The 23,075-nt window shown below is 42.6% G+C and overlaps 2 protein-coding genes across 4 annotated transcripts in view; one reads left to right on the plus strand and one right to left on the minus strand.

Moving 5' to 3' along the window:
• The window catches only part of LOC121273201 (insulin-like growth factor-binding protein 5), a 633,250-nt gene that overhangs the window by 97,871 nt on the left and 512,304 nt on the right, over positions 1 to 23,075 (plus strand). The window lies entirely within an intron of this gene.
• The window catches only part of smarcc2 (SWI/SNF related, matrix associated, actin dependent regulator of chromatin, subfamily c, member 2), a 129,127-nt gene that overhangs the window by 56,311 nt on the left and 49,741 nt on the right, over positions 1 to 23,075 (minus strand). For 2 of the 3 annotated variants that reach the window (XM_041180192.1, XM_041180191.1), the window contains exons 8-13: positions 21,997 to 22,127; positions 12,425 to 12,484; positions 11,134 to 11,171; positions 9,435 to 9,565; positions 8,325 to 8,396; positions 4,553 to 4,666 (exon numbers count right to left, since the gene is read on the minus strand). In XM_041180192.1, the coding sequence (XP_041036126.1) occupies positions 4,553 to 4,666; positions 8,325 to 8,396; positions 9,435 to 9,565; positions 11,134 to 11,171; positions 12,425 to 12,484; positions 21,997 to 22,127 (546 nt within the window). The remainder of the gene's footprint in view (positions 1 to 4,552; positions 4,667 to 8,324; positions 8,397 to 9,434; positions 9,566 to 11,133; positions 11,172 to 12,424; positions 12,485 to 21,996; positions 22,128 to 23,075) is intronic. The other variant, XM_041180193.1, reaches the window with a different exon arrangement.

The raw sequence follows: 23,075 nt of genomic DNA on the forward strand, positions 1-23,075 counted from the left end.
GGAACTAAATATTAACTTATTGTGCCCCTCTGTGCAACCACAAACATGGATCGAATTCAAAGCAAAGCAAACATCTGAAATGAAGGAAGCAAACATCTTGATTGAGGTTGACGTACAACTGAGTCTGAGAGAGAATTACTGGAAAGAAAATACAGGCTGTGCAGGTTAACATGCCCATCCCTAATTGCCCTTGAGAAGGCAGTCCCGTGTGGTGTAGGTACACCCAGAGTGCTGTCAGGGAAGGAGTTCCAGGATTTCGACCCAGCGAGTTGCTGCAGTGCATCTTGTAGATGGTACACACTGCTGCTGTGTGACGGTGGTGGAGGGAGTGAATGTTTAATGTGTGGATGGGGTACCGGTCAAGTGGGGCTGCTTTGCCCTGGATGGTGTCGAGCTTCTTGAGTGTTGTTGGAGCTGCACTCATCCAGGCAAGTGGGGAGTATTCCATCACACTCCTGACTTGTGCCTTGTAGATGGTGGACAGGCTTTGGGGAGTCAGGAGGTGAGTTACTCACTGCAGGATTCCCAGCCTCTGACCTGCTCTTGTAGCCACAGTATTTATATGGCTATTGCAGTTCAGTTTCTGGTCAATGGTCACCATCATGAGGTTGATGGTGGGAGAATTCAGTGATGGTAATGCCATCGAATGTCAAGGAGCGATGGTTAGATTCTCTCTTGCTGGAGATGGTCATTGCCTGGCACTTGTGTGGTGCGAATGTTACTTGCCACTTTTCAGCCCAAGCCTGGATATTGTCCAGGTCCTGCTGCATTTGGACATGGACTGCTTCAGTATCTGAGGAGTTGCGAATGGTGCTGAACATTGTGCAATCATCAGCGAACATCCCCACTTCTGACCTTATGATGGAAGGAAGGTCATTGATGAAGTAGCTGAAGATGGTTGGGCCTAGGACACTACCCTGAGGAACTCCTGCTGTGATGTCCTGGTGCTGAGATGATTGACCTCCAACAACCACAACCATCTTCCTTTGTGCTAGGTATGACTCCAACCAGTGGAGAGCTTTCCAACTCATTCCCATTGACTCCAGTTTTGCTAGGGCTCCTTGATACCACACTCGGTCAACTGCTGCCTTGGTGTCAAGGGCAGTCACTCTCACCTCACCTCTGGAGTTCAGCTCTTTTGTCCATGTTTGGACCAAGGCTGTAATGAGGTCAAGAGTTGAGTGACTCTGGCGGAACCCAAACTGAGTGTCAGTGGGCTGAGTAAATGCCGCTTGATAGCACTGTTGATGACCCCTTCCATCATTTTACTGATGATGGAGAGTAGACTGATGGGGCGGTAATTGGCCGGGTTGGATTTGTCCTGCTTTTTGTGTGCAGGACATACCTGGGCAATTATTCACATTGTTGGGTAGATGTCAGTGTTGTAGCTGTACTGGAACAGCTAGGCGAGGGGTGCAGCAAGTTCTGAAACACAAGTGTTCAGAATTACTGCCGGGATGTTGTCAGGGTCCATAGCCTTTGCAGTATCCAGTGCACTCGTGACATCCACACTTGATATCATGTGGAGTGAATCGCATTGGCTGAAGACTGGCACCCGTGTTGCTGGGAACCTCCGGAGGAGGCTGAGATGGATCATCCACTCGGCACTTCTGGCTGAAGATAGCTGCATGTCACTGTTTTGAATATCAATCTATACAATGTATTAAAAAGCATACATCTGCACACACTTCCAATCTACAAAATGTTACTTCTCATTGCTATGTTTTTGATCGCGCTTTTATGTCAATTTTATGACATTATAAATTCTGAGAATGGAAATCATTTACACAAACCATCACTATGAAATTGCACGTCTTGGCCATGAGCTGTTTTCCCACAAATCACTGAAAATTAAAGCTAATAATTTCCACTTCAGAATGTGATCAAATTAATCCACTGAGTTGCCCTTGGTGTTTTTTTTTTTCTTAATATCTCATCAAAGGTCTGGGCTTAGGTTTGACATTTCTGTCCCGAGCTGAGATACTCAGTTAAATCTGGATTAAGCAGTTTGAGGACGTGAGGTGTATCCAATTTCGCATGATGCATCAGTACCAGTCAGTTATATGGATCAAGTATTTGCCACTGCTTTCTAACAGCAGTTTTATTTTAAAATATGTTGAAAACGAGAACAAAGTTTGTAAGCTTTAATGAGGCAAAGTTTATGCTTTTGAAGTAAAGCAGCCTGACTATCAACATATGTATGCAAATAACAAGTGACCCCAGTTCTCACTCTTGTGCTGTGTTGAATGAATGTCAGAAATCGCTTTAAACTGAAAGGAAGTAATAGTTCCATTTCAATAAAACAAAACTTTATTATGAAGCTAACTGACTATCTCACCTGTGTTTTGCCGATTCATTGTTTGAAGGTGTGAAACATATTTTAATTGATTTAAATACAGCAGCATTAAAAAAAACCAAAGACAGTCAATAGGGATCATATTCTTCAACTTACCATGTGGAATCTCAGCAACGTACTTCTCGTTCCCTCCCCCTGTCACTCATGCTTCCCTCTATCCCGAATTTCCCACTACATTTCTCTTTTTCTCCTCTGCCTTACAGGTGCTGGACAGTCAAACCTTTATCTCACAGGCTAAAATGATTTGCGCTGCTCTTTTCTAAGTGACAACAGATGAGACAATTAGTTGGCTTCAAAATTCAAATGTTTGTCTGAACACTGAATTAACCCATGCTCCTGGGAGAGACAGAGGCCTTCAGGGAAAAACTTTAACAAAGCATTAAAAAGACAATTCAATTCATTAATTTCATCCTCATCATGAGATTTGTAATATGCAATTTCAAATTTTGATTATATACTTATTTGGCACATTAGAAATGTCAGTTACTGAGGAACAAAAATGTTGGGTGAACAACTTCAGAAGCAATTTTGTGGGAACTGAATGGCCAAATGGCTCAATCATAGCAATTAACATTTTTAAAAAATCATTTACAGAGTGTGGGTGTCGCTGGCTAGACCAGCATTTATTGCCTATCCCTAACTGCCCTTGAGCCGCTGCAGTCCATGTGGTGTAGGTACACCCACAGTGCTATTAGGGAGGGAGTTCCAGGATTTTATCCCAACAACAGTGAAGGAACGGCGATATATTTCCAAGTCAGGATGGTGAGTGACTTGGAGGGGAACTTCCAGGTGGTGGTGTTCCCATGTGTCTGCTGCCCTTGTCCTTCTAGATGGCAGAGGTCGTGGGTTTGGAAGGTGCTGTCGAAGGAGCCTTGGTGAGTTGCTGCCATGCATCTTGTAGATGCTGCTACTGTGCATCGGTGGTGGAGGGAGTGAATGTTTGTGGATGGGGTGCCAATCAAGCGGGCTGCTTTGTCCTGGCCTAACATATGTAGGCATAACCCATAATAAATGTGAACATGGGAATTTATCATGGGAAAAGTTGACACAAAAACTGTGATCCTTGGACTTAAGGGAGTGAAGACAGGGCCATACCAGGAGGAATGAGAGTAAGGGTTTTGCTGGGAACAAGGGTATCAAAGGCAGAGATGAAACAATGGTTGAGAAGATAAATAGCTGCGGAAATATTGTGCTGAATGGAAGACCAAAGACTAGACAGTTGTGATTAGAGATTGCAATTCTAACTGACTCTGGAGGGCAGGAGGAGAGGGGGAAGGAGTTTTTCCCCAGGGGTGGATGCAGAAGGAAGTGGGGTTAGAAGAGGGTCAGATGATGAGGGCAATGAAGGATAGAGGGAAATGGTCAGAGACAATGGGACTAGGGAGCCCATGGGAGATGACGAGGTCAAGGGGATGTCTGTGAATATGGATAGGAGATTTTAAATGGAATGAGAAACTAAGGGAGGATAGGAGGGCCATGAACTCAGAGAAGAAAGGGACAGGGGAGTTGAAATGAAGATTGAAGTCACCAAAGTAGGAAAGGAAGGAAGATATCTGGAAAGAAGCTTGGGGGAGTACTTGATGGAGTAGAGAATGAGGATTTTAAAAGTGATGCATGAAGAGTGGGTCAAGGTGCTCAAGGAAGAGAAAGTACCACTGGAATTGGGGAAGGAACCACAGTGAGATTTGGTGATGAGGGCAACACCGTCACAACAGCAATTTGGGTGGGATAGATGGTGGAAAGTGTATTCAGACAGAGAGGCTTCAGTAAGGGACAAAGTGTCGCCATGCATAAAATATATTTCTGTCAAGGCAAGGTAATGCAATCATCCATAAGGTCATGGAAAGCAAGCTGCTTGTTCACAAGTGAATGGACATTCTGGAGGGAATTGCAGAGACAGGTTGCAATTGCTAATCTGCTGGCAGAGTCCAAGGGATCAGCGATGGGAGGCATCAGCAAGATGAGTTCCCAGTGGGTGCACGCATTAAGCCCTAGCTGTAACCCATGTACCTGGCTTTCAAAAAGGTTTAAAACCACTGACCTCCGTACCACTCTCTGCACTTTGCAATATGGACAGTAGAACATGTTTCTGAGCTGTCTTAGTTAAGTTCTTCAAAGCAATTTTCAGAAAAAAATAAATTAAGGAGTTATAAAGTTTGTTTAAGTGGATTTTAACAATTCTTTTCTATTACATACCTCATTATTGCACAGACATCCCCTGCTAGATTCCGACGGCATGCTGTTGATGTGAGGTACTCCTGTGGATTCAGACGGTACGTGTCAATCATGAAATTACGATAGGCAAGGTAACTGGGGAAGAATGGGATTAAAAAGATGGTTGAAGTATCAATTTTTGCCAAAATGTCACTGTTAAGAGACTTTACAAGACTTCAAGAGCCTGGATTGATCAGACTGTTCCCAGAACTGTATGTTCAGCTTAACCAGGCCACTGTACAGCATGAATTGATTTTGTGATGTATCCTCATCACTTTGTGTACTGGCCTCTCACACTGTTAGGCCAAGGTGAGAAATGAGTCAACTAACCCCCTTGGATCTTTCTCACCTTCCTCCTTGGCCAGTTCTAACCCACCCATGGGGTATACGTGCTTCCTATTTTTATTTCTCCATCTGGAGCTCCATTTGCTGCTAGCTAGCCCAGGTAAAGGAATGTGTCTGCTTGTCAGCCATGGCTCAATGGCAGTCCTCTTGCCTCTGAGTCAGATGATAGTGGGTTCACAGTTCATAATCTGATGGTCCAGTACAGCACTGCATTGTCAGAGGTGCTGCCTTTTGAATGAGATGTTAAAAGCCTATCTACCTGCCTAAGTGGAAGCAAAAGATCCCATGACACGATTCCAAGAACAGGCTACTTGACCAACATTTATCCTCCAAAAGCAGATGAGTTGGTCACTTATCTGATTGCTGTTTGTAGGAGTTGGCTACAAAAAATTGGCGGCCACTGTAAAGCACTTGGAAATATCCTCGGAGTGTGAAAGGTGATACACAAATTCAAGTTTCTTGCTTGCCAATTTACAAACCCTGAATTTAATTCAAAGCGTGTCCCTCCAACATATTTCTGAACCTGGTTTTCCCTTTTTGAAGGCCTTGTGATAAATGCGAGTGATCCTCAGTGGAGGTCCTAAATACAGTCAGCCCCGTACAAGTTGGTCCCACACTGATGTCAGTTTGCCTGGTCACTTCTTCTGAGATGTGTGTGCACTTAAAATAAGTACTGCCGAGGTTTACTCATGTGGGAAGCTTCTTCTTAAAAGTGTCTGCCAAATTTTGAAATATTTGGACCATTTATCAACAGAAAGGATTCGGAAAAACAGCTGCATTTAAGGATTGTATTTTTACATACGTTCAAAATCAAAGCACTAAGATAAAAGGTGGTTCATATGCTGATAGACTGGACACTGGAATCGTTCTTCCGAAGACGGTAAAAAAAAGCGTTAAAGCCTGTCTTGGTAATCAGTAAACACCTCACACCAATCAAGTGAGAAGGTTCCTAGTCCCAGAGGCTCAGCAAAGGGGGTCTGGCAATGGCCACCCCTCAGATTGTGAACACTGGGATGTAAAAGCTAATGGCAGAGACACAGGCAATCAGGTCCAGCAAAGGCTGCAAAGTCAGTCAAGCTTTAAACAGGAAACTATGAGGGCAAACTCTGGCCAGGCACAGAAGAATAGAGGAAGCTATTTAGTTTAAGTCAAGTAGAAGAACAGCATGTTCACTATTATGTATTATTACACATTGTACTGATCGGATTAAGTGAGTGTGATCATGACTGTTGTTCTGTATGTTCACTTGTTGTGAAATAAAGCACCCTAATGATTCATGTATAGTCTCATCTTACTAAGTATTTTCTCAATCCGCCTTTGGAAAGGTCAGAGGCATACATGTGAAAAACACAGATATTAAGTTAAGGTCACAGTGGGATACTATTAGTATACTGCTAGGTGGTTGTGTTACTGCATAGTTAGATATTAGGCAGTATGAGTCAACACTGGCACATTGAGAACATGGGATCTACTTACAGGGGTGAGTGACTCCACTGAACCTGAAAGTCTCTATGACAGGACAAAATTTAGAACTATTTTGTTTTCTCACTATTGCTGTATATACTGTATGTGCTATTACTGTTTCTCGCTCTGATGCTTCCCATTGGTGACAGCATACTGTGTGCTTCTGTAACTGTCTAATCTGGGGTTCCTCAGCGGGAAGAATAAGCGAGATGACAGTCTGCTACACCTCATTAAGGACTGCATGGGAGTCTCAAAAATTTGTTTTTGGAATGTGGTTGTCGCTGACCACATTTATTGTCCATCCCTATCTCCCCCAATGGTGGGCCTTCTCCAGGAACTGCTGTAAGTTCCCAAGGATTGTTTTACAACTGAATGGCTTGCTAGATTACTTCTGAGGGTATTAAGAGTCAACCTCAGTGTGGGCCTAGTGTCACATGTTGGTCAGAACGGATAATGGTGGTAGGCTCTCTTCCATCTAAGACATTAATGAACTGGTTGGCATATGATGCCTATTAGGCTGCTTTCATGGTCATTCTTATGGTGCCAGCCCACAGATTACCAGATTTGTTGAGTTCAATTTTATAACCGGTCACAGTAGGATTTGAAATATGTTGATCGGTAAATAGCATAACCACTACACTACTGTTTCTGATTTATGTGACTAACACGGGAGACAAAGTGTTAGTAATGGACCACCTTCCTATGCTGCATCCTGAGATAGCCCAGCAACTAGTACTTGCCATTTGTTACGAACACTGGACTTTACAAGATGGTTATGTTTTAAAATGTTTCCTTTAACTTAAGGTTAACTTAATTGGGAATTCGGAAGCACCCCAGCTCAGAGACATGCCTATGTGGTCTGGCTGCTATGGAGATGAAACTGACACAGAAACCTATTGAAATCAAATGACAGTTTTCACACTTGCACACAGTAACTCACGGTAAAGGGACAGCTGTTTTGTGAGACACAGGGAGAGAGACAAAGCAGATACTGCTGTATGGGGTAGAGGAGGGCTGTTTTGCGTTAATAAACAGGCAGGATGCTTCTGAGAGCGGGATTTCTGTTCAAAAGGAACGGGGCAGAACCGCCAGGACTTTTGGACATTTAAGGAACAAGGAGTCACCGAGGTGGGCCTTGCTGGTGCAAGTCAAATCCAGAAGACTCAGGCTGAGTGGAATGACTTTCGAAGGACACTGGAAATTTCAACCTAGCGCAGCAGGGTGAAGTGAGCTTGCTGGAGAGCCAGGAGGAACTTTGGACTTGTTCTTGTAGTGCTACACGTCTGCCAGAAGTCCAGTGTACAGTGAAGGGGTTGTAAGGTGTAAGTTGATTGCACTAGTTAATTTAAATAGCAGTGCCTTTTCTTTAGTTCTATGTTCATTTTGGTTTGTTACAGTAAAAGTCTTAAAATGTGAAATATTGTCCTTTGGTGATTTCCATTAGTCGTTAGGGAAATTCATCTCTTTTTAAACGTTATCAGTCTCTATGGGGATTGTAACACATTTGATTCTCTATGAATCCTTTAAAGGAGCCAGCTGTGTTTAGTGGATGTGGTGCACTCTTAAAGACAGCAACTTTTTCAATGCCTCCCCCTCACATGCCTTGGCTGCAGGGTAGTTTTTTAATATATATAAATGACTGGTGATCTGTGTGGGAATGAACCATTGGCCACAACTAAGGAATGTGAAACTGGTCATCAAGGTTCTTTTAAGATGATCCCCATACCTGCCAATTCAGAAGTGACGGGCTTCTGCCAGTCATAATTTAATGAATGCCACGAGTTGACATCCTGAATTGGGAATACTTATGTTGGTACATCATCTGACTCCTTTCAAGAGCCACAACTCAAACTAAAGTCTTCCAATGTGTTGTGCTCCTGGGAACCAATCTGATATTTACTATTCTTTACAGAAATTGATGACTTATCTGTAAGTAAATACTCACATCTCCGGGGTTTTGGATTTGTTTTTTCCATTGAAGAATTCTGGGAGAGCTCGTCGCTCAATGGCATGGACACTGTTGAGAAGAATAATAATTTAGGCCTTGTCGGAACTATTAACTTCCGCTCAAAATTCCACCCAAAAGGAAGCTCCATGATAATCTGCTCTCAGTTACGGCCCCATGACGAGGAGTTTGGAGTCCTTTTTGTGCTTCCAGGTAGCTAAGTGTTAATATTGTGTGCTATAGTCTGCTAATGTCTCTGTTCTAGATTTGAAAAGATTACATTAAAAATTGAAGTGAAATTTGAGATAAGTTGGAAACGCTTGATTCTGGCTGGGCAGTTAAGAGGGGAGCTTCCTGAGATAAGTAACTCTTCTCACCCAGCCCTCCCCTGAGGCCTATCACTTTCCTGCTGTTGTCTCCTTCAGGTTGAGTTTAGGGTGAGAGAAACATGGCATCAGAGTTAGATTTGGAGGGTAATTTTAACCTCACCCACACGGCGGGAAACTGGCAGCATCAGACTGACCACCCGTTTGCTTTCCATGGACTTCAATACACAGTAAAATCGGGGTTGGGGGTGGGGGGAGGGGCGGTGCAGAGAACAGGTATCCAATCTCATCTCAACAGTTTCCTACTGAGTGGGTTAAGTTCAAATTCCTCCTCTGATTCCTCTTGGATGCAGATAATAGGCCACCTGGACTCTTGGATTTGGCGGGGTAGAAATATTATCTTTGGAATGCATATTGTTGGAATGCTCAGTGATTATAGAAATTTCAACACAGGGACAGCCCATTTGGCCTCTTTAACTGGTGCCATCTACTTTAATAATTTTCCTGTACAATTACAGACTACAGCACAGAAGGAGCTCACCTGGCCCATCAGATCAAGGAAATAAAATTCAATGGGAAAAACATATCTGTTGTACCTTGCAGCCCAAATGAAAGACAGTACTATCCTGGGAACTTGCAAACCTTATGCAGTGGGACGTAAGTGAAGTGAAAATGAATATCTGACTTAGAAGATTTCAAGTAATGATAACTGATCATTATTCACCAAAAAAATGTATAATAGCATCAGCATAGCTAATAAAAGCACCAGTTGCCACAGGGATACCTGTTGTAGTCAAACCATGCTGCATAGCTGGGTATGATGATGTGGTGAGTCTGCTCTGTCACGTTGTCCTCATGTAAGTCAGGATTCTTTGTCTGTTCCCCTTTGGTTCCAGCAGAAGTGTCTTCCTCGTCCTGGAGTAGGAAAACACAATTCATCTTCTGCTGCTGTGTGCAAAGGACTTATTCTGTTATTAAGCCAGATCCTCCACTTAGTTTCCTGATACTGGACCATTCACAAATGACAGAACACATTCCTGACATATCCAGGTAGTCAGTCACCTTGCAAAAAGCCACAGCCTTTTAAACTGAATGCCTCTGGGAAACAACGTTCAACCATGAACCATAAGCATGTGACCAGCAGAGAGCTTCACAGAGGTATTTAACACAGCTTGAGTTATGGCTAATGCAGCACAGTAGATAGAAGAGTGCAATCCAATGTTATTGAATGTTGACCAGCATCGTTATTTGAAAGAAGTGGGCAAACTGTGAGCAAGATTATTTTACAGGTGCCATTGCTGCAATACAAGGTAGCTCCATGCCAGAGCATCACTCCTCATTAGCATCAGGAACATGACTTCCTGGAATTTTCAGTGACACACAGCAGCTTCCCTACTTCAATCATATTCCCAGTGGCAGACAGCATCCCAATTGAGTGTGTCACTCTCTTTCTCTCTCCGATTACACCACTCAATCATACATGTCTTCAATTTGCTCTCGTTCCCTGCACGACTGTCTCACTCTCTTTACATACCATGTGGTTTGAATGGGAGGTCAGGAGGACTACTCTGTCCATCCCTGCTCTATCCATATTGCGGTCAGTATATTTTAATCACACACCTTGTTGGTCTTTTTAAGGACTGTCTGTTAGGCTGCGTGTAGACGTGGTTCACAGCTTTGACTGCCTCAGGGCAAACCAATATTTAAATGGAGGGCCTCAACCAGGAATTAGGCCCTTACTTATAAACAAAAGAGCCTAACGCCTGCTTCAGGCCATGGGCTTTTTTGGTTGCACTAATATGGTCAGCGGCACACTTCCATCATGTGATGAGCATGCACATCCTGCATGGTTGGAGCCTTGGAAGGCTGTTTAGTGCCAAAACATTAGGTAGTGTGCAGCTGGATTTCCAGGCCTTCTATTGCAGCAGTCAGTGGAATATACATTGATGCAGGCAGACAGCATGCTCCAAATGCCTGTACAGTTTGAAACTTTCATGGGAAAGCTGTCCACTGTGACTTGTCCATGGAACAGAACACTGACACGTTCTTGGTTCTTACCCTACCAGCTGTGGAGTCTGCACTGGGGCAAGAACAGCTGCAGGCAGAACCACTGAAATGGCCACAATGAATTGCAGTTTGCCTTCTGGTTGCGTAATGAGTATCCATCTCCTGGGATGTGACTGACTTTCTCAGTTTGGGAAATGCGCAGTAAAAACAAATAATAATAAAGGTAAAAACATCCCCTCTGCCTCTTTGCCGTCTTAGGCTTTCACTCGTGGCCCAGTACTTGCACAGTCAATCATCCACTGCACTCTACCCCATTATTTCAGCAAAGCCAGACTCAAAAATTCAAAAAAAGCAACTCACACAATTCCAAAAGATGTTTAAAAGCAAAGAAAAAACTGAGGGAAAGGGAACCCTGCAAAACTAACAACTGAAGTGGCACAGAGTGTGCAGGAACGATGCATGAGCAACATTCTTACCTTGCCTGCAGTCTCCAGATTATCATCCTCTTGTTCATCTAGAAGAGAAAACAGAGATCACCACTGCTTGTCTAGTCTGAAGTATAAATGGTTTTAATAGTGCCCCTGTAAGTCCAGAGTATTAAAAAATTTCTTTCCTGTTTCTATCAAATAACAGGTGAAGAGATAAATCTGAAATCGTTCTGCACTGTGAAGCTTTCCTATCTTGTTGGATTTCCATTATAATGATCTGGATCCTCCAAACACCTAGAGAGTACAGCCTAGATGGATTGCTAGGGTTCAGGGTCTGCAGGTTGAACACCTGAGTAGTGGACCACCATACTGATGTCTGATCACAGAAATATTAGTTTTCCCTGTATGATAGTCTGCAAATGTTCCAGAGCCAGCCTTACTGATCTTCATGGCAACTGTTGGACATGCCAAGCAGGCTGCTACATGGACCACTTGCCCTGTGCTCAGTTCTCTTATAAATGGGGCTCCAGTCCTTAAGTACACGGTACAGCAGAGTCAACTCCTGGGGGCAGACAGCGCCACAGATCACTACCTGTGTTCCCCATTAATATAATTGAAGAAACCCGTGGGGGACGGGCAGTTAGCAGCCCATGGCGTTATCTACCCCAAGGGAATCGACACTACACAAGTAAACCTTATCCCAATGTTTTTGTTAAATAGAAATCCAGTTGGTCTCAACAGCGTTCACTTCTGACTGACCTTGCTCACAATGTGAACAAGAAAGTACCACAAACATGAGCATAATTTTTTTTTTAGTTAATTTAACTTAGCTATCTCTTTAGTTACAATTTTTAAATAGTTACTTCAATTTACTTCCTTTTTTTTGGTGTGCTAAGACCTTTTATGTTTATTATGGAAAGCAATTTTTGGGCCTAAATGAATGCTGCTAATTATGTGACTGTGTATGGTAAACATAAACCAGTGCCATGGGATCTTTAAAATTTCACCTGACCAAGTAGATGGGGACCTCAGTTTTACATCTCGTCCAAGACAGGGTACCTCATCCAAGGCAGAACTCCCTCAGTACTGCACTGCAAATTTAGTCCAGATTCTGGACTGGAATGGGACTTAAACCCAGAAGCAAGAGTTCTCCACTCATTTTTGCTAAAACTTAGATAGAGAGGTAGGCTGAGGGTTAGCGCTAAACATATAGATGGAGAGAGAGAGGTAGACAGATTGATTGACAGCGACAGAAAGCTAGGTAGATAGGTGGAGAGATATAGGTAGAGATGGATAGGCAGTGATGAATAGATAAATAGAATGATAGACTATTCTTTACCTAGGTCAGTCATGGTACCGCCTTTCACTGGAGCAGATTCAGAATCTTTCTTCGTGTTCACTAAAAGACAAAATCTGAAGATGTAAACATTGCAAACTATTCTACGCTGACTGCAAACATTCACAAAGAGTTTGCAATAAACACGTAGTAGGTAACAAAAATGAACACTGCAAGTTTGAAGGGAACTGTACTCATGCTCACTCATGTTACTTGAACTTCCTTCCTTTTATAATCCCACACTTTAAAGAGAGGCTGAAGGTTGTTTCCAGCTGAGATCCAGGACAACCAGCAAAGTTTGAGTTCAACATTCAACTGCAGTTTGAGGCTTACCACCCAAGCTGACGGCAGTGTGAGGTGTGCTTAGCATGTCACTGGTCAGCAGCGTGATGAATGTTTAATCCAGGAGGGTGGATGAAAGACTGTGTTCCCTGATTGCACATTTTAAAAACCTTGGGAAAGGATCATACATATCAGTTTATTCAAAAGTGTTGTAGAGAAAGGTAGGTTCCTTACCCTACATTATGGGGTCTTTTTCATTCTTCAAATATTATGTATCCTCCACACACATTAAAGCCTAGCTTGGTAAGCTCTGGGGAAGCCACTTGCTTAGCACATAAATAAAATGTGTGAATAATGCCTATCACACAAAGAGTGAAGGTTCCAGGAGAAAGGTAATCAGGCTTCACTTAAGCATGCTCCATGTAATGTCAGAGGGCAGCAAAGTAGTACAAATTCAGAGCAGTTAGTCCCTTGCTCAGGAGCTATAACAACACTACCAGAAATCTGCCAGGGTCGCTATGGTGTGAATCAATTCAGTCCGGGCAGCAGTGTTCAGCAAACCTGTGAGGATTACTTCAGATGGTAGCTCTGTAAGTACGATCAGAGCCTGATTGAGAAGTAGCCAGGAAACAGCAAAGAAAAAGGTGGAATGACCTTATCCCCAGGCTCCTTGACTGCAAGATGATAATGCAAAGTACAGAATTAGACACTGAACTATCTGCTAGTTGCTTATTGGCTTGTCTTTGGTCACAAAGCTTCCCAAACGATTTGGACAAGAGACAAAGTCATTAGATTGAGCACATGCACTGAGAAAGTATTAAGGTGCAGTAGTATGTATGTAGTATGTAGTAGTAGTATGTTCGTGGAGTGGTCTCAATTTTACTTCAACTCCTAAAATTAATCAGCAACGGATTCATCCTTGATTTTAATCACAACCAACTCTCATAGTACTCAAATAAAAGATGGTTTTCAGATATCAGATGGTGGTCCAATATGGAGCTCAGTCGCAGGTGCTGAATGGAGATACTCAGTGGTTTCAAAAGATCACTGTAGCAAGTCTTAGTATGACAGGCAAGCTGAAGCAGACACAGGAAAGGAGGGACAGGGAAGACTATGCTATCCAGGGCTGTGTATCAACCGCAGGAGACAGAGCTTCACTTTGTGAGGAGGCTATGCTTCACAATGAATACCACAGGAAAATGTGTGCAATCTTATAGAATCAGCAACACGTTGCCAGCAGTTATAAAGTGAAGACTACACCAAATGTTTATGCCACAGGGTTCTTCTAGGCACCAGCAGGAGGAATCACAGTGATCAGCCAGTTTACTGCTCCATGAGGAAGGTCACGGATACTCTGTTTTGACATGCTGATCTTTATGCTACATTCAATACCTGGATGTAAAAGCAGCTGTAGTGGGAGACAGGGTTCCTTTAATTGAGGTACATTCATGCACCTGTACAACATCCTATTGCCATCAGGAAATGAAGTCTTGCATTTATATAGCGCCTTTCACATCTTCAGGGCATCCCATAGTGCTTAACAAGCAATGAAATACTTTTGAAGTGTAGTTGCTGCTGTGACGCAGGCATGCAAGGCAGACATCTTTTTGCGCAATTACTAATGTACAAATGGTCTGCGACTACCGCTGCCAGAATTCTTCAGCTCATTGCTTAGTTTCCAGGGATGGTCAACGAGCCTCATTTCTTAATGAAACTGCGTGTTCCCCAATTATTCTGGAATGGCAACTGGTTGAAAGTTGGCTCCTCAAGAGATGTGAGGGTAATTTTTACCATCACTTCTTGAACAGTAAACCAGTACAGCAGATCACCCACCTTTTATTGAGCCCGCGTGATTTGAATGGGAACGAACAGTGGGTGAGTGATCTGCTTCAGCAATTTACGGCCCAAGCATGAAGGTGAGAATTACCCCCATGAGTAATCCATTCAAAATCCATCTGCTAAATAAGCCCTGCACCACATAGCAAACAGTCTTTTAGGAAGTGCATGTGAACACCAGAAGTATTGCTGAGTAGACATCTGGTGTTCCCAAAACAGTTCCAATGTTTATACTGCATCAGGATGTCTTACAATGTGCTGAAGAGAGAGTTGGAAGAATGGCCGTGGCATTCTGCACACTGCCATGAAAAAGCTTATCCATCTAAATATGGATGAGCAGCAGCAGCAGGAAGAGGATGTTGATACTGGCAAGTCAGCAGAGCATGAGGACCTAGTGCTTATGAATGATGCAATCTTCTATTAAAGGTTGTGGAAACCAATCACTGGGAAACACTATTAACTCACAAACCACTATTTCTTATTTTGCTCACAGTTTTCATTATTTTGCTCTCTTTATATCATGAAGATAAACAGAAAGTTTTAGTGGATGTTGTGCCTCTATTTCAGTAAAGGAAGAACATGCTTTTATTTAGCGCCTTTCATGCTTTTAGCTTGTTTTAAAACACTTCACAGATAATTATATGCTTTTGAAGTGCAGTCACCATTACTTTGTAGACAAAAGCGACAGCAGATTTGCGCGCAGCCGGGTCTAACAAATAGCGGCAAGATAAATGGCCAGATTATCTGTTTTCTTTGCTATTGTTTTAGGACGAATGTTGAGCAGCAAGTCCCCTGCTCTTCTGGTCGTGTCATGAGACCTTTAATATCCGACAGGTAAACAGGGCCTTTGTGCGGTGCTTCATTTGAAAGACCTTTCTAATATTGACGAATATGTAGTGCGTGTTTAGCATAAAATGCCTCTGTGCTGTCCTCTTGTGCTGCAGGTACTAATGCCTCAAGCACTTTCTCCTATACTACTTCTAAATGATACTTCATTGGAAGGGTTAAGCAGGAAGGACAATCAGCTTGGGATTCTTCTTGCCATCTGCCCCTATACACTGCAGACTCATATGGTCTTGCTGATGTACCAGGAATAAATTGGTTCAGCTGTGGGGCACGTATGCTTTGAGCAGTTTCTCCTGGAAAGGGACTGGTGGTAATTACCAAGGCAGCCACTTGATCTTCTGGTCAAACGCCCCAATTGGCAATCGAGTCTTCACTTTGGCTACAACTTCATTCAAGCGCAAACCATTGCACGGCAACAAGATCTCCAAATCCTTCACTCTCAGCTGCCTGAAATGCAGCTGCAAGCATGACATCACATCACATCATGGACAGTGGATCTCCCAAAGGTTTGGCATCATTGCAGGAGATGCTTGAATTGCGATTGCCTTCTACGTGCCTGAGGTCCCCTTGCAGATGCTACAGATGGTGCTTGCTGTTCAAAGTAGAACTGGGCAATGGATTTCAGGATTCTGCTCAAATCATTGTGCACTTTACTCTGGAAGACAACAAATTCCTGGTTCAGCTGTTCATGCCCAGAAAGCATTCCCTTTGATAACTGCCAATTGTAAAGAATCTGGCAGCAGCTGTGATCATGCAAGGCCTCTGCTCAGCAGAAACCTTTCTTCAACCACCACCTCTGCCTTTTCCTTATTTAAGTCACTGCAAGTCATCTGAGCTGGTACTTGCTTATTGTTACGTCAGTGATGTATTGCTAAGGCTTGTTTATCTTGAATGACAAAATGATGCTTCTGGGATTCGGGCATTTCTCTGGAAAGAGAAACTGAAAGGATAAATGCAGCGGCAGGTTTAGGGTCTTTTACGCTGCACAAACAGTGGGTGCTTTGTTTTGTGATGAAGTTTAATCATCCATTAACACAGTAAATTGTATTAATAAACATGCTCATGTCAGCAAAATTGCACATCGCCTCTAAGAACTCGAATTCTGTCGTTTGCGAACTTGAATATTGCTGAAAAGAGAGACACATTGTTTAAGTTTTTTGATGTACTCATCAGGACAAATGCAAAAATGCCAAATTTCAAATGATTTCAACAGTTCATATTGAAAGAGAAAGGGCTGCTGATCGGTCGCAAGTCAACTCTGATTGGCCGAGTCGTTGTCATGGAGAAAGCAATGAGGAACTATAGGCCTCCCAAACACATGGGTAACTCAAAAAAAAGGCACAAGACTTGAATATATTCCTTTTGTTTGAAGAGAACAAATTCCTGCATATAAACATATATTGCTTCTAGTAAGCATAAATAAGCCACATTACGAGCTTGACTGATTATCTTAAATTTGTTGTAAGCATACTCAGGCTTGTTTAGAAAGTGCTGCTCAATCGCAGAATCACATCTAACAATAGACATTTTGTCTTGGGTTTTGCAAGCATGGGCTGGTTTAGTATGCTCTGTACTCTATTACAAATAACCAAGGGAACATGCTGTCTGATTCCATCAGCCAATCACTGGGATGTACTGGCATCACACTAGCACTGAAATTCATACACGACATTGCTCAATTGTGTTGTATGTAGGATGCCTTTTTGGATTGATGACTGTATCCGGTTATTGGAAAATATCACCCGCGTTGACACTGCGTAGCAGCAGTGTCAAACAGCTTGCTTGACACCACGTATGCCCAAATAGATAGTGTGGCCATAGGATTCCTTCTAGGTCCAGTGTTCACTAACATTTTCATTGGTTTCCAAAAGAAACACACCTTTGATGGAATGAGCCCTAACCTCCTACCCAGTGCATATTTCCAATGCGTAATGATATGCTCCTGATTGTTGAATTGCATCTGCTCGTAAGGATTTCCTTACACACTTTAATACACTCCATCCTGTGCTCAAATTCACTTTTGGGATGAAGCAGTCCCTTTCCTCGACCTGCTAGTTGAAAATTGGGTTCTCCACTACTATCTACCGCAAGCCTTTTGGGATTTGTATAGCTCTACACGCTATAGGATTGGCCTTATCAGCAATCTTGTAAATAGGGCTCAAGCCATTTGCTCACCTTGCAAGCTTGAAGCAGAATTAGAGCACATCAAAGTTATCCTATGGGACAATGGCTATCCTGATCAGATCATTGTTCACTGTGTATCATACAAACCCGCAAATTGGCCAAAGGCTGCTACTTTTGGACCTGAAAAGTGCCTCGTTTACCTCAAATGACTCTGGAAAGGCAATGTCTCTCAAAACTTTGAACAACAGGTCAAGCAAGCTATTTCATGCTGCTACTATGCAGTGGCTACTAAGTGGTATGTTCTACTAACAGGATGCAGCCATCAGTCCAAAATGACATTCTGCCTACTACACAACTGAGCAATGTCATGTATGAATTTCAGTGCCAGTACAGTGCCAGGTACATAGGCTGCACATCCCAGTGATTGGTTGATTGAATCAAACAGCATGTTCCTTTGGTAAAAACAAAAAAACTGCAGATGCTGGAAATCCAAAACAAAAATAGAATTACTTGGAAAAGCTCAGCAGGTCTGGCAGCATCGGCGGAGAAGAAAAGAGTTGATGTTTCGAGTCCTCATGAGTTCTGTGGAAGGGTCATGAGGACTTGAAACGTCAACTCTTTTCTTCTCCGCCGATGCTGTCAGACCTGCTGAGTTTTTCCATGTTCATTTGGTTGTTCGTGATAGGCAGGGCACAGGCTGTACTCAACTAGCCAGCGCTTGCAAAATTGAAAACAAAATGTCCACTGTTAGATGTGATTCTGCGATTGGGCTGCACTTGCTGAACAATCCTGAGTGTGCTAATAGCTGCACTTACAACAAACCTAAGATAATCAGTCGAGCTCGTAACGTGGCTCATTCACATCTGCTAGAAGCAACATTCATTCATACACAGGAATCCATTGCCTTGCACCTTTTTTGAATTACCTGGGAGCTTGAAGAGCCTATAGCTCCTTGCTGCTTTCTCCATGGCAACGCCTCAGCCAATCAAAGTTGACTTGCAACCAATCAGCATCCTTTTCTCCTGTAGTATAAATTGTTGCGATCATTTGAAATTTGGCATTTTTGTGCTTGTTCTGATGAGTGGAAGATGAAAAACTTGGGCAATGTGTCTCTCTTTTCAGCAATAACTCTAATTCTATGGCTGGCACCATCACTTCTTGAAGCAGGTTAAGAGTGTTAGTGCCACGAGTATTCTGAGGTGCTATTTCTTGTGGGATGCAAACTTTTTCAAGGAGAACAACAGATTCGCTGGATATTATACAGTGAGGAGTTTAGGCTGCAGCATGTTCTGTGTATGCATAATTTAATACAAATGTAAAGGATCTTGGCAGGTGAGCCTCTAATATTTGACTGAATACATTTTATGTATACATAAAGATAGGCGAGTGGCAATCTTTCTCAGCTTCACCCTTCTATTTTTCTTTTATTGGCCGGCTCTAATACTTCCCCAACAATCTTCATTCCTTCCCTTTGCTGTAACTAATTGGGTTAACTCAGGTTAACAGTATAGTTTGCGAAACTATTCAAGTAAACATTTACTGTGTATTTTGATACCCTCAGGACATTCACATTCAACCTTGCTGCTAAACTTTGTGTTTTTCCCGAAGACACCTTGTCCCAGATATCACTCTTGGTGTGGCAGTAGGTCATACCACTTTCACCACCTGCCTGATCACCTCGTGATCCTGATCTACAATTTGGGTAGACTCTTTGCCCTGACTTCATCAGACCCCCGCTCTGTCAGCTGTAAGCAGTATGGGTTCTTCCATGAACTGAGCTTTGCAGAACTTATAGTCTCCTCCTATTTTCACATTAAATAATGCAACCCAGATCAGAACTGGCCACAAAGACCCATTTATACCAGTGGTGGCAGGTTGACTCGTGCCTCAGCACCATTATTGAAAGTGCATTTTTACTGGTTTTTCAGTTGAGCATTAGTTCTAATTTCATCAAGAACACAAAGTTCTCATGTTTATGTCTGTGGGCATGCTTTAACAGTAGGAGAAAATATTAACTCTCATTTAATTAATTCTGCATGTTAAGAGTAATTTTATCTAAAGTAGTGACTGAGGGCTCAACAGTCATCTATATACTGCAAAACACACTACTGTGTATAAAGTGTCGAGATAGCAATATCTAGGCCTGGATAAAACTGAACAGCAATTTTGAGGCAATATTGGAGCGTGTTCCAAGGGCCTGCCAGTCAGAACGGAAAATCAAACACAGCTGATCGAGAGGGTTGTCAGTCCACTTATGGAGTCAAAACGGCTGTTTTTAGCCAAACTGATGTCCCACAGCTTAGTTCAGGCATCGCTGAATGTGAAAGGAGGTTCAATGAGACTCAGCAATTTATATCAGGATTATGTTTTGAAGGTTGTGCATAAATAAATGCAGAAGGAAAGGTGGGGATGAGGGGGTGGTTCACAAAGCTCAATTCTTCAATTTTGATAAAAGTGTGCACATCTGTGAACACCAGCATGGACCAGCTGGGCCAAATAGCCTGTTTCAGTGCTGTACATTCTATATATGTCCTTGGGGTGGGGGGTGCTTACAAACATAGACCTAAAGAAATCCACTTAACAAACTTCTATATTGATACATCTCTGACTTCTTCCAGTTCTGGCAAGAGGCAATCAACCCGAAACATTAACTCTGCTTCTCTCTCCCCAGGTGCTGCCAGACCTGCTGAGCATTTCTGTTTCTATGTTTTGATTTCAGATTTCCAGAATCCACGGTATTTTGTTTGATACTGAAATGAGTTTGAAGGGTGTGCACATTCATTTTTGAAGATCAGTTTGCTATGATCAGTAGAGTGAGCCTGAACTCAGTCGTAGCATTGCTGCCTCTCTCAGAAGGTCAAATGAGGTGTTTTGTCATTTAGAGGCTATGATCATACAGGTTGTTATAAATACAAGATGTTATGCATTTGAGCCCCACTCCAGACAGCCCTGGTGATTGGAAATCAGAGTGCCTGCTGCTGAATACTGGGTCGGCATCTCATGTTCGAGGTAAGTGGCATTGCCACCCAGCCCCCCCACCCCCACCTCATTACAATCTGATAAACTAATTGACCATACATGAATATTCAAGGGCACATTATGCCCTGAGGTGAACTTTATACAGGGCTTTATAAACATTCAGGCTGCTGAGAAGCCAAATGGCAATACCTTGTATTGATTATTTCCCCCTTTGAAATGGAACCCACCAAAATTCCACATGTGATGAAGAAGTGGATTTCTTTAGGTCTATGTTTGTAAGCACCCCCCCACCCCAAGGACATATATAGAATGTACAGCACTGAAACAGGCTATTTGGCCCAGCTGGTCAATGTTGGTGTTCACAGATGTGCACACTTTTATCAAAATTGAAGAATTGAGCTTTGTGAACCACCCTCTCATCCCCACCTTTCCTTCGGCATTTATTTATGCACAACCTTCAAAACATAATCCTGATATAAATTGCTGAGTCTCATTGAACCTCCTTTCACATTCAGCGATGCCTGAACTAGGCTGTGGGACATCAGTTTGGCTAAAAGCAGCTTCTCACAATCCTAAGATAAAAGCAAAATGCTGCGGATGCTGGAAATCTGAAATAAAAACAGAAAATGCTGGAAAAACTCAGCAGGTCTGGCAGCATCTGTGGAGAGAGAAACAGAGTTAACGTTTCGCGTCTGCATGTCCGTATGGATAAGCTCTGAAGAGGAGTCATAAGGACACGAAACGTTAACTCTGTTTCTCTCTCCACAGATGCTGCCAGACCTGCTGAGATTTTCCAGCTTTTTCTGTTTTTATCTCACAATCCTAACCTTTTGGATCAAACAGGATTTCACTTGACTTTGTTTTATTTCTGATTTTAACCCAATTTATTTCTCCAGTCCAGAGATTATCTGGGCCTCAGCACAAAATCTAGTGACATGAATATATTTGTAGTGAGGATCAGTAATATACGGCTGCTGTTTATAAACCCCTGAAAGTGGCAGAATCGATGCCTAAAGTATTCTAATGATGACTGTGCCCTTGGGAAATCAAAAATGTTCTCTCAAAGTCAACAATGTTTGATGCTTCACTTGATAAATTTGCACAGTACTTAAAATTCTACGGTACACCACAGCACAGTGTACAGTCAATAGCAACAGAAAACAATGTTGGAAGGTTAAGTTCTACGATTTATATTTGAAAATAACTGACCCTGTCCTTCCATTTGTCACTGCAGTTCAGCATGGCAGAAATACAATCTTAAGACATTTTGGGTGGCTGTCGGGCAGTGCATCAGGGTGAACACTAGCCTGTTCAGCTTTGGTGCCTGGAACTAAATCCAATTTGGACTTAAGAGGAGGTGGCTAGTCTCTGGGACAATTCAAATAAGATGAACTTTGAACAGTCCAAATCTACCTGCAATTGAACAAATGCCCATAATATCATGTACAATCAATAGGTCAATATAAATTCAAACTGACTAAAAGCATTAAACGAGAAAAACTTATTACCACTTTTCGGTAGTGTGACCTCTTCTACGTTGGGGACAGGGGAGGGTTCATCCATATCCTTGGTCAGGTCCTCTTGGTCCTCCTCTCGATGTCCTCGCTTTGACTTGGCATATGGTGTGGCAGGACTGCGTCTTAAAACAAGGTGCAATGCGGTCATCCGCTCAAGAGTACAACATTCTAACTCTTTCTTTATGAAGTCAGAAATTCTATCGCTAGCAGCTACATTCACTGTGTGTGGAAAATCATGCGGACAATGCTCCAGATACCAGTCCTGTCACTCCATCAAGGTCCTTTTTTATTTTACATTCAATCAATCTTGTGCTGTAATGATGCAGAAGAGGATTTCCACTATCCTAGTCAAAATATGTAAATGCTGGAAATAGGGTAAGGCGGCATTGCAATTTATACCCAACATCCAACAGCAGCTAAACAAACATGGCTCCTCACTTTGCTATGTTGTTATTAGGCTATAGTTGGGTTGTTGTGAAGCTATGCTCGAGTTTCATTTCAGTTTAGTATGGGCCACAGGCACATAATAAAATGCAAATAGAACATAAAGGGCTCAACAACTCTGAATGCTCCAACACATCCTGCACAATTTTCAGTGTCACAGGTCAATGCCAATATTAATCCCCAAAGGATGTGAGTAACTACAGATAACAATTCTGAAAAGATCAGAATTCCAGCTATGCCATGGACCAAAATAGGGAGATGGCAAAGACCCAAAGTTCAAAGCCTACACTTATTCTTTAACTATATATTCAGTTTCTTCTGGGGGTTGAAGCAACCCCATGTCTACAGATGGCATCTTGTAGATCACATTTGAAGCTAATTTGGTTAGGGCTGAGGGAAGCACACTACATGTGCAAAAGTTGGGGTGACATTGCAGGTAGTGAATGTCCCATTTGGTCTCCTACACAAACTTTGTCTGGAGGTCCAGGGCTTGCACTATTGGGTTTTATCCAAATGAAATAGAAGCTGACTAACTGTCAAACCCTAGACCAGAAACTTATACTCCAGAATGATTGGCTCTGTGATAGTGGGCACATGGAGGGTGCAGCTCATTCAAAGAATGAAGA

Source organism: Carcharodon carcharias, chromosome X, assembly GCF_017639515.1.
Source record: "Carcharodon carcharias isolate sCarCar2 chromosome X, sCarCar2.pri, whole genome shotgun sequence".
NCBI lineage: Eukaryota > Metazoa > Chordata > Chondrichthyes > Lamniformes > Lamnidae > Carcharodon > Carcharodon carcharias.